At 40.4% G+C, this 12,081-nt stretch overlaps 1 protein-coding gene across 1 annotated transcript in view; it reads left to right on the top strand.

The window, feature by feature from the left end:
* The window catches only part of HSD17B4 (hydroxysteroid 17-beta dehydrogenase 4), a 91,952-nt gene that overhangs the window by 68,550 nt on the left and 11,321 nt on the right, over window positions 1–12,081 (top strand). Inside the window, exons 21-23 of the mRNA XM_045069353.1 lie at window positions 263–349; window positions 1,957–2,095; window positions 11,097–11,224. Of these exons, the coding sequence (XP_044925288.1) occupies window positions 263–349; window positions 1,957–2,095; window positions 11,097–11,224 (354 nt within the window). The remainder of the gene's footprint in view (window positions 1–262; window positions 350–1,956; window positions 2,096–11,096; window positions 11,225–12,081) is intronic.

Here is a 12,081-nt window from a genome sequence, read left to right as displayed (position 1 = left end):
CATAGGTATTTTTTAAAAGGGTGCCAGTGGATTCGACAGTTAGGGTTAATAACAGTTGTATTAAAACAGCAAGCCTTCGTGTTTGTTCATCTTGACATTTAATTTATAAACATGATTTAATTTGGATTCTTATTTTCTTATGATGATGATGAAAGATTGCTGTTTTCTTTTAAATGACTGTATACTGTTTTGCAATGATACTGTGTTTTCGTTGGAATCATCAGAGTGAATTGGTTTTTTTCCCTCTTACATCTCTTTTAAGGTTCAAGAAACTGGAGACATCGTCATTTCAAATGCGTATGTGGATCTTTTGCCAAAATCTGATACTTTAGCGAAGACACCCTCTGAGGTGGGTTGTAGAAACTGGTAGCCAAGTCATTTCCTGATTGATGAGTTTCAGTTAAGATTACTTTTATTTTATTTTATTTATTTTTAAAGATTTTATTTATTTGACAGAGAGAGAGACAGCAAGAGAGGGAATGCAAGCAGGGGGAGTGGTAGAGGGAGAAGCAGGCTTCCCACTGAGCAGGGAGCCGGCTGCAGGGCGCGATCCCAGGACCCTGGGAGCATGGCCTGAGCCAAAGGCACATGCTTAACAACTGAGCCATCCTGGTCTCTAAGATTACTTTTAGAATGTTCAGGCTGCTTTTGACAAGAGCTTTGAAAGATTTTTAATTCTTGAAGGACGTTGATCTGAAACTGCTTCAAGTAAAAGGAATATTTGACAGTTTAGGAATTTCTTTAACTTATTTTTTTAAATTTTATTTATTTATTTATTTGACTGACAGAGATCACAAGTAGGCAGAGAGGCAGGCAGAGAGAGAGGAGGAAGCAGGCTCCCTGCTGAGAAGAGAGCCCAATGTGGGGCTTGATCCCAGGACCCCGGGTCATGACCTGAGCTGAAGGCAGAGGCTTTAACCCACTGAGCCACCCAGGTGCCCCTCTTTAGCTTTTTTTAAGGAAGGTACTGAGGTGCCTCTCAAGAGAATATAATTGATTTTTCTAGTTTTAGAGTAACTGAAACCGTCGTTTAATGAGAAATCTTTTTTTTAATTTTTAAAGATTTTATTTATTTGTCAGAGAGAGAAAGAGTGTGCACAAGCAGGGTTAGGGGCAGAGGAAGAAGCAAGCTCGCCACTGAGCAGGGATCCCAAAGTGGGACTCTATCCCAGGACCCTGGGATCATGATCTGAGCTGAAGGCAGATGCTTGACTGACTGAGCCACCCAGGCGTCCCGGTCGTTTAATGAGGAATCTTAAACTAAAAATATTCTGGAGAAAAATAGAGGAAAAGTTAAATATCCCTGTACCTTTGCTTGATTTAAAGATTTGTGTAAATCTGTGTATGCAAATATAAAAGCAATAGCTTGTATTATTTATTAAAACATTTCTGTTATTCTTTCTTAACAGAGGCTTTTAATACAAATGTTTATATTCTTGATCTTCAGAATAGTAACCTTGTAATATTGAGGTTCTCAGACACATGATCTTTAATTTTCTGTTGTAAGCTACACCATCACCTAAAGCCTGAATATTAAGATCCCTTTTAAGAAGAATCTAAGATCAAAAACTTAAGTGTTAGATCTACAAGGAGTTGCAGGCTGCACTTAATCCCATTTTACAAAGAAAGAAAAGAGATCACAGAGGTTGATTGATTTGTTTAGTATCTTCCTTCTCAAGTTAGTTAGGACACAGGTTGTCTAGCTCCTAGGGTACTTTTAAAATATTATTTCTGAATGCTGATGAAAGTAAAATCCTCTCACTAAGACTGAGGTCGTGGATGACATCAATAAAGGGAAGAGTGAAAGGAGCCTGGTGTGAAAAAAATGAGTTTGCCTTATTTTAATGCAGATTTTTAAAAAAAATCACTTTATGGCACATACACATTTTATAATCATTTTTTCCCCTTGAGTCATTTTTACAAAACTTTTCAAGTTAAATTTTTTCTTTTTGCTAGGGCGAGGAGCTCCAGAGTACTCTGGTCTTTGAGGAGATAGGTCGCCGCCTTAAGGATATCGGGCATGAGGTGGCGAAGAAGGTCAATGCCGTATTCGAGTGGCATATCACTAAAGGTGGACACACGGCAGCCAAGTGGAGTAAGTCCTGTCCCTGACTTTGCACTGTTCTGAGGTTGCTCTTAGGAAACAGAGAGAGGGTATCCTTCTTATCAGAAAGCCTGTCTCTTTGAAGGTGGGTCAACCCTGCCTTCATGTGAAATACCAGGTTTCAGGGTACTCAGAAGACGGTGTATTTCAGGGATGTAAAAGAATCCATTAAAATGAGAATACCTCTTTTAAAGATTTTATCGTAATACCTGAAATTTGTACTTAGAAACGTTCATGGTAGGTAGCTCTGTGCATCTTTAATTTGTAAACGTCCCTTTCACAGAAAGCAAGGTCAGACGACATAGTTTTAAGTCATTGTACTTTGACGCTCTCAAAATTGTTTTCTTTATCCCAAAATATTAATAATTTTCATTATCACCTTGATTACCAGATTGCTATTTAAGACTGCCTTTTCAAGTGCCTTGGAAATTCATGTGTTTTACTCCCCACTACAACTAATGATTACTATAAATGCTCACTTAGAGCAGAAAATTAAAATACATCTTTCAATCGACTGAAACTTTTTGAAATAGTCTTCTGTTTGTTACATATTCCTAGAAAAACATTTTGAGGTTTTGTTAAACTGATTCTGGATCAATGTTAACCACCTTCTTTCTAATTGACAATTGTGGTTTCTGTTAAGCACTGTGTGTTGATGACCTGAAATTGGATAGTTAAAAGTATGAAGAAGAAAATAATGATCTAATTCCACTACCCACTACTCACATCCTGATGTTTGTTCTTCTGGAGACACTATGCTTCTAGGAAGTTAACTCAAAAAATGGTGGGGGTGGTAAGGCAGAAACATTAATAGGAATTTAATCCCCCAATCTCAAAGCGTCTAATTTTTTTTTCTCAGGAATTTCATAGACTAGCGCTGTGTGCAAGTGTTATCATGTGCCTTTCTTTCTTCTTCTTTTTTTTAAACTATCTTTCTGTCTTTCCACGATGGAAGTCAACTTTTTCCCTAGGGATGAACGTAGAAGTTGAGGGACAAATATAAAGCACAGGCTTTTTGAAGCTATTGGTTGAGGAGAGGAATGACATCTCTAAGAGTGAGAAGGTGCTGGAACCGTGTGTCTATCACAGTTGGCGACCAGAGAGCCCTGTAGGGATTGACACAGCGTTCATGTGATTCCCTCATGGCAAAGAGAGTGATCTCCAGTTTAGTGTTGGTAGCTAACTCAGATTTTCCCCCTTATCTCGGTGACACTTTCCTTGGAGGCAGAGTTAGAAAATGTGTTTCCCTTTACAAGTGACCTTCAGTTAACTTAGAAGGGTTTTTCTTCACATTTCTACTGGAGAAATGGGAACATCAATATCCTGTTAATAACTACTTATTATTGACATGTCTGGTGGCTTTGGCTTGGCTTACATCTCTTCTGTACCACCTTGGTTATTGAAGCTCATGGTCACGTGGGATCTGAAAGCTTTCTCTGAAAGGGTTCACTGTTCCCTTTGGTCGTCTGCCTGTCAGTTACTTGGTTCTCACTGGTGTTATAACTGTTTTCAGTTTGGGCTGTTGTTTTCTCCCAGGCTTTGTGTCACTGATGGCAGCAGTAGCAGCTGTCCAGGCTTCTGGGCTTATGGCATCTTAGAGAACAACTCCGTGTTGACATCTTTTCATCTTGTTGCTTAATGACATGAAATTGATGATTGAGTGCTTTGATTTAGGGAATAGATAGCATTTTTTTTTCATGAACAGTTTTAGAAATATTTTGTTTAACACTTCAGTACCAAATATTTTGTATTTTATGGATTTATTTGTTTATTTGAGAGAGATAGAAAGCACACGTGTGCAAGCCGGGGAAGGGGGAAGAGAGAGAAATCCTCAAGCAGATTCCTGCCAGGTGAGGAGCCAGAGGTGGGGCTTGATCCCAGAACCCTGAGATCATGACCTTAGCTGAAATCAAGAGTCGGGTACTCAACCGACTAAGCCACCCAGGAGCCCCTAAATATTTTGTATTTTAAATTGCTCTTAGTTGTCTCAGCTTGATTCATGTCTTGCTGGGCCAGAACTGGTTGCAGAGACTAGGCTGAAGCTCCTCAGCTCACTTTGGCTGGGCTTGGGTGTCCCTGAAGTTGCACAGGTGACTGTGCGAATCTCAGAATCAAGGACTTTTGGCTTAGTGGCCTAGGAGATGCGTTTTAACCACAGATCTTGGACTGTGCCCGTTTTGCCTTCTGTCCCCCACCATGCCATCCACACACCACCACCGCCAAATCTATGGAGCAGCATGTGGTTTGAGGGCGGGGAGAGTAAGGAGAGTCTTTTTTTTTTCCTTTTTAATTAATTTATTTATTTTAGAATGGCAGGGAGGGGCAGAGGGTGACAGAGAGTCCCAAGCAGACTCCCTGCTGAGCATGGAGCCCCACATGGGGCTAGGTCCAATGATTCTGAGATCATGACCTGAGCCAAAGCCAAGAGTTCTGCGCTTAAACGACTGCACCATCTAGGTGCCCCAAGGAGTGTCTTTTACAACCAAATTAGTGTTGGTCTAGGGAGAATTAGGTGAGTTGTGGTGTCCATGCTGGGTCAGGGTTAGTTTGGGCTGTGGAGGAGGAGTCCTAGCTGTGCCTTAGAGGTCTGGGCCCCCTGAGGCCTGTCGTGCCTGGTTACGCAGGAGCAGGAGGGTGAAGGCCAGTGTGGCCTCTGCCTCATTGGGCAGAGATGACTGGAGACAGGCTGGAGAGCCTGTCCTTTCCTTTCTTGCAGGCTACGAGCACATAGCAGAGAGGTGCAGGCCCTGGGTCTGCCTAAGAAGAAGCCAGAAGCAGGGTCTTGGTGAGAACTTAGGGGGAGGGAGCCATATCTTGGAATGGTCACTGCACCTCCTTATTCTACCTCTGGAGACAATGTTTTGTTTACCAACTATAAAACATTATGGTCCACACATAGTGCTTCTTTACATAGATAGAAATTAAGATAGAAGCATATTTTCCTTATTTCATTATTAAAATTATATTATTATATGATGTATAATATATAATTACTACATAATAATATATAAAATAATAATATTATAACATGTAACAATATAATAATATCAAGGACAAATGATCTTGTTATGTCTTTTTTTTTATTACTCTAAGATGTAATTGAAAGCCTTGCTGTGTTTGAACACCCGTTTTCAAAGATGCTATGTCTTCAGGTATTTTACCCTTTTGAATAAAGGTTATCCTGGGCGCCTGGGTGTCTCAGCTGGTTAACCATCTGCTTTCTGCTCGGGTCATGATCTCAGGGTCCTGGGATCCAGTCCGGTGTTGGGCTGCTTGCTCAGCTTCTCCCTCTGCCTCTCCCCCTGCTTGTGCTCTCTCTCTGTCGAATTAATAGATAAAATCTTAAAAAAAAGAAAAAGAATAAAGGTTATCCTTTGGCTTTTTACTTTACTAGGGATTTTTTGATTAGGTTGCAAAGGTGCAGATGGACATCAGCTAGAGAAATAAATCCCCGAATTTCCTTTGAACAGTTTGTTGCTTGTTACGGTTATCTTACTGTGTTATGATCATTTATAATAATATGTCTCCTCCTATTTGACCTTGGGTTTCAGCCTGAGAAAGAGCTACAGATTAATTTTTTTTTTAAAGATTTTATTTATGTATTTGACAGAGAAATCACAAGTAGGCAGAGAGGCAGGCAGAGAGAGAGGTGGAAGCAGGCTCCCTGCTGAGCAGAGAGCCCGATGTGGGACTCGATCCCAGGACCCTGAGATCATGACCTGAGCCGAAGGCAGCGGCTTAACCCACTGAGCCACCCAGGCGCCCTGCAGATTAATTTTTTTATTGCTATATTCTAGTATAGTCTACAACACAGTAACCTCTTTGCATGTATTTTGTATAAGTGCTAAAAGCCATGTAGAATGTGTAGCCTTAGATGGAAAGCTTTTTCTTTTTAGAAAAAGGGCTGAAATTAGTGCCTTTCCCTCTCTTAAAACAATAATGTGTTGTGTAGATATTGTCTATTTAATATGAGTGAAACATTCAGGAACAGTGTGATACCACTAAAACCTTTTATAAGTATACAGTGTAGCTTGTAAATATTTATTACTATTAACTTCTAAAGCCAGCGAAAAGTTGTTCTGATAAACTGTCTAGATCCCATTCTGTTCTGAGCAGCAGTTAAAATTCAAAGGAAATGAAGGATGACCAGAAGGCATAAAGAAGGTAAAGAATCAGAGGCTTTATGTAGCCTGCTCCTTAAAATTTAAATATATCTGCTTCCTTCAGCAGCTCCAGAAACCAAAAAGTCTAAACATGAAAAGGTGGTTTTTGTTTCTATTTTTTTTTTCCCCAACTCACTGATAGCAAAGCCTGGCTGGAACTTCAGTGGTGTAAACAACTGTCTTATCTCTCACCCAGGGAAGGAATTGAGTACAGAAATCCTGTATTTGTTTATAGAGTGTTACATCATCGGAGCTTTTCCATACTATGTAAAACACGTTTTATACACCATATTTCCTTCCTGAAATCTGAAAAATTCTGAATTCTAAAACACATCTGGCCTGAAGGAATCCAAATAAGGAATTCAAACCTATTCATATGTATAAATAATTCTGAACAGAATAGATAAGAGACATGGAAAAGGTGCTGCCGGCTTTCACAGAATGGGAGGATTGGATCATTCAAGTAATAATTGAGCGTTTATGTTTACTATGTGCTAAGTTCTCTGTTAGGTTGCAGATTACAGATATGAAAAGATAGGCTTTTTCTTTTTTTTGTCTGTGGGAATAACGCTTAGAGGCAGGTGTGCAGGGAAGTTTGAATATAGAGGTTGAAGAAACAAGGTTTGTTGCATTGCAGATGAAATGAAAGGAAGAGCCTTTGGGGCTGGAGTTGTGACTCCATTGCCAGATGTGTGAAACATGGGCGAGGAGACCATTTAGGGAGCAGGGGATAAGCCCGGTGCTCGTGCTTACCCATAGCCGACTGAGATCTGGACTAGGCGGTAGGAACGGTGGGCCTGGAATGTGGGAGAGACGTCAGCCAGTACAGACTTGGAAACCATGCTCAAGGAAATGGTGGTTGGAACTCAGAGTGTTAGCTTTGCTGCTGTGCTCTGTGGTCTGCAGGAAGAAAATGGAGGGAAATCCCTAGTGATCCTGCACAAGTATCTGCTCTCAGCTTATGGCTCCAGCATTTGCATTTGTCTCTAAATAAAGTGAGCATCTTAGAATGTGGCCCGCGGATCGTAAATATGCAATTTCTTTTAACTTTAGTCCAAGTAAGAATCTGTTTGTTGTTCGATTGTATCCAAGGGCTGTAAAGTAGCTTTAAGAACAGTAGCTTTTGATGGAGACAGATTGATTTTTGTGTAGTAATGACACAGTGCTGCTGAGTAAAAATATGTTCCATTTTCCTTAAGATGATAGGTTTAAGCTGGTTGGTATTGAACGATTTGGCAGTTTTTCCCCCTCACGGAAACTGAGTTTCTTTTCATGTATTTGTAGTCTTTTCCATTATAGGAACACAGTTGGAATTGGCATTTATATAGCAAGGTGTAGACATATAATGCAGTATTACTTTCTGTAGCTAGTTGAGTAATGAGGTTATTTGGGTCTACAAAATACATACTGACATTAATGGTGTAGAGCCAAGTCTACATGTTTGGACCAGACCCAGGCATCCATTATGCATTATGTGACAATATTGGATGAAGATGTTCTTTAAATGTTAGAGGTCATTTGTTTTGGATCTTGGAGATTGGCTGGAATGTGGGAGATTCAGCAACTGGTGTTCTTTTAGGAGCAGAATACATTCATCCTGGAGGACTTGTTGGTCATTAGAACCTATTTTTAGCTCCTGGGTTAGTGCTTATGGCCCTTCTAGCCATCAAACCAATTCACCTTTTAGGGTGTCTCAACTGTGATAGAAACCAAATCTTAAGGATGCTGGTTCCACGTTTTGCATTGGGATCCAAAAGAGTTTCATGTGTTTGCAGAAAAGACTTGAAAGGTGACCTTTGGAAAGAAATACGGTGTCCCGTCAGGAATGGGGACATGTGTGTTGAAGTGACATCTGCTTCGGCTCCATTCCCTTAGCAGCAGTGGTGACTGCTTCCCCTGTCACAGCTTACCCCGTGACTGCATAAAACCATTATCAATATCAGGAAAGTAACATTGATACAGTATTATTTAATCAACAGACCTTATTATTTCACCAGTTGTCCCATTAATGTCCTTTATAGTCAAAGAATACTAATAGTAATAATAATAAAAATAATAATAGAAATGGAGAAAGAAAAAGAAAGAACTACCTGGGATCCAGTTTGGGATCAGATAATACATTTCATTATTAGGTCTTGTTAGCTTGTTAATCTGGATGAGTTCCTCAGTCTGCCTTTTTATGGGGGTGGGGGGGGACTTGTGAAGAGTAGAGCTCAAATATTTTATAGAATGCTGCACAGTTTGTATTTATTAGATATTTCCTCATGATTATTAGATTGAGCTTGAGTTTTTGTCAGAAATGGCACCAAAGTATCATGTCCTTCATGGTGTGATTTAAAAGAAATATCTGTATTTGACTTAAGTTTTCCTTTTGTTGTTGTTAACTGTTTTTTCTTTCTTAAGAGAAGTGCTGCTTCTTTGTGCTTTCCTAATCATCCATTAACAAATAGTTTCTAAGTACTCTCTATTCAAGGAAGTATAGGGGATACAAACACAAAACATTCTTGTTCCATCAAAGAATTTGTCATCTTAAATGAAGGAGGCATCAATAAAAGTAACTGCTTTCTGCTGTGGTATCCTTTCTAAGGTACATACATCCCAAGAGTGTCCAAGATCCCTAAATTTCCAGATGCCCTGTTCTCATCTGACATCTCTCCTTCATTAAGTGTTGTAAAGTACGACTGAAATTTTAATGGACTCTTTTAGAGCCTGAATGATTATATAAATACAGAGCTACTATCATTCATAAAGCTTTTAAAATCATTTCTACCAGTAGGAGAAAATACATGCTCTCTGTTTCTTCATTTCAGTAAGATCAGCCATGACCTTCCCATTGGCTGTAAAGTCAAGGTAGTGGTGGGTGTTGAGGCTCCCACACGTGCCATGTTGTAGACCATGACCTGAGCTACTGTGGAATTGGCAGTTCCACTCCTCTATCCCGATCGCCTGTGTCCTTGCTAAGAACCTTCCCTTTCCTAGCCTCGTTTCTGTCATCAATCCTCGTTACCAGCTTTCCACAGAAGACTTTTACTCCTCTGCAAGAGTCAGGGCTGGAAAGCTGCACGTGGAAGCAGGGGGAGCAAGAGGGCGGGTGGACGGCGACGAGCCCCCATCCGTCCGCTCAGAGAGTCACTCGCACACATGAGCGTTAAGATGTGTGCGGTCCCCCTTCATGCCTGAGCAGGTCTTGTGGACTTCAGACTTACTGTGAAGAATTAAAATCTTGAAGGTTGTCTTTTGAATTCCAGAGGTTTGCTTTTTAGAGTTTACAGGCTTTTCTTCCTTCCCTTTCCTTCTCCAGCCTTCCTGACTCCCTCCCTCCCTTTTTCTCTCTTCCTTTTCAACTCTACAAGCATTATGTGAAAAGATGTGTCTACCAGGTAAGTGCCAATAAGAACAGAGCCTTTGCTCTGGGCGCCTGACTCAGTACCTGGCGTACGGTCGGACTCCCTGGGTAGAAACTCACAGTGAAGTGAGTGAATGAAGCGTACACAGCAAAAAGTTCCCCCTCTCCTTCCCCATGTAACCATTACCACCAGGTTACTACTGTTTTACCTTAGTTGGCAAAATCCTCTTCTCTCAGAGAGTTGGCGTGATTTAGTTTTCTCTCTGGAGCAAGTCTCAGTTAAGCAGCATGTAGTTAAGCAGTGAGGGGTTTCCTCACAAATGTGCCGCTTCTCTGTGGCCCTCACCTGGGAGTTCTCTCCACACTCTCAGGGGCAGCGATGCGATGGTAGCTTCTTTGCTATAGCAAGAGAGAGCGCCTTCTGGAGACTGACACCAGAGGACTGGATGACTGGTGTCTGTCACATGGGAGACAGAACTTTCTAACATGTAGCTTGGGCATCCAGCTCTCTAAGAGAGAGCCTTGAATGTGATTGTCCATCGCTTTCCCAGTTACTCAGCCTGTTTCTGGGACACTGAACACTTCTGTCAGAAACAATTAAGGGAAAAGAAACTAATTTTAATGCTTATTTGCAACAATGAGGGCAATAAATATTTTATAAATTTCAAGTGCAACAAACTGTTAAAACATTCTTACGAATCTGTTTTGAGTGTCTTGCTATCCATGACAGAACGTTTGATGAAGGCACGTATTTGAGAGGTGACTAGAGTGTGTGTGTTCCCTTCCTTCAACCCAGCCAATATGCACCTGTTTTAAAATTCAGCTTTCTGCGGTGCCTGGGTGGTCAGCTCAGTCAGTTGAGTGTCTGACTCTAAATTTCGGCTAAGTCATGATCTCAGGGTGGTGAGATTGAACCTTGTGGAGCGTCGAGTTTTCTCTCTTCCTCACCCCCTTTCCTCAGCCCCTCCCCCTGCTCGCATGCTTTCTCTCAAAATAAGTTCATTAAATAAAACGATATTGAGCTTTCTTCTTTTGTTAACTAGAGTGTCTGTATTTGAATCTAAAGGCCTTAGTCACTTAACTTCCTTATGTTATTCTATGTTAATTAACATTTAAAATGTCTGTTGTATAAACTTCTTCACTGAGGTGAAACTATTGGTCTATTTTTAAGGGGTTTTATTTTTAAGTAATTTCTGCACCCAACATGGGGCTTGAATTCACGACCCTGAGATCAAGAGTCAAATGCTCTTCCAACTGAGCCAGCCAGGTGCCCTTGATTTGACTGTTTTGAACAACTTATTTATAAAAAGCCATCTTGAAAAATAAAGGATTTTCTAAATTTTTCTAAGTGACATATATTGTATAATGTAAAAAGCACCACATGAACTTGGAAACTGTAAAAATGTTCACATTTTGGTTGGTTTATTTTACTCTCATGTTGTGCAGAAAAAAATAGACATTGCTCTCTTCCTACTTTTGACAGCTATTGACCTCAAAGGCGGATCTGGAAAAGTGTACCAAGGCCCGGCCAAAGGCTCAGCTGACGCAACCTTCACCCTTTCAGATGAAGATTTCATGGAAGTGGTCCTGGGCAAGCTGGATCCCCAGAAGGTAATGTCCCAACATGCCCAGTTGTCACCATTGCATCCTGTTGGACCATTGCAGTTTTTAACTGGCTCCCAGATGCTGACCTAGAAGACAAGTTCCTTATTGCTGTGAAGGAGACTCAGGGAGTCTCAATATCGGGGTTGACAGATGATATGTATTAGCAGAGTTCCACATAACCCCCTTTAAAACTGAGTTTCTTCTTCAGCATGGAGTAAGACCATATAAAACTCACACCTACACCTTTAAATATATTCTATCATTAGTTCAAAGGTGAAAAACCATATTATTAGTAGATATTTCATAAAATTTGAAATTCATTCCTGATGTAGAAGATTAAGAACTTGTCTTAACAATCATCACTGAAAACTGAAAATAGAAGGATAGACCAGTAAGAGCCAGTGTCCTACTTAAGTGCAGACACTTAGAGGCTTTTCTGTGAAAAATAATGACAAGGACAGGAGCACCCTCTCTGACCATTTTTAGTGAATATTGTTCTGAAGTGTTTGGCCAGTCCACAAACACACAAAATTAAAGAAACTGTTGTAATAATTAGAATGTTACTTTGATCAAACTCTCATTTAAGCTAGAAATCCTGAGAGAATCAACTACTGATTCTTAGAACGAAGGACTTTGAGCCAGTGCTCCATAATTACCAAAAAATTGCTTTCACACAGCAGCGAACCTAACTAGAAGGTATCACTGAAAAAGAAGTTGTTTATAATCCCAACCCAAACTATGGAATACCAGTGACTTCCCTAACAAGGAAAGCTTGTTTGAAGACAACTGTGCAACGTTTATAGGGAATAGAGCCACTGAATATATGAGAAAGTATAGTTTTCCTGGAGAAAAGGACTAATTTA

This window comes from Mustela putorius, unplaced genomic scaffold (assembly GCF_011764305.1).
Source record: "Mustela putorius furo isolate JIRA1106 unplaced genomic scaffold, ASM1176430v1.1 tig00003923_pilon_pilon_pilon, whole genome shotgun sequence".
NCBI lineage: Eukaryota > Metazoa > Chordata > Mammalia > Carnivora > Mustelidae > Mustela > Mustela putorius.
Note: the sequence above shows the minus strand (reverse complement) of the source record. Positions and strands in the feature narration are given on the sequence as shown.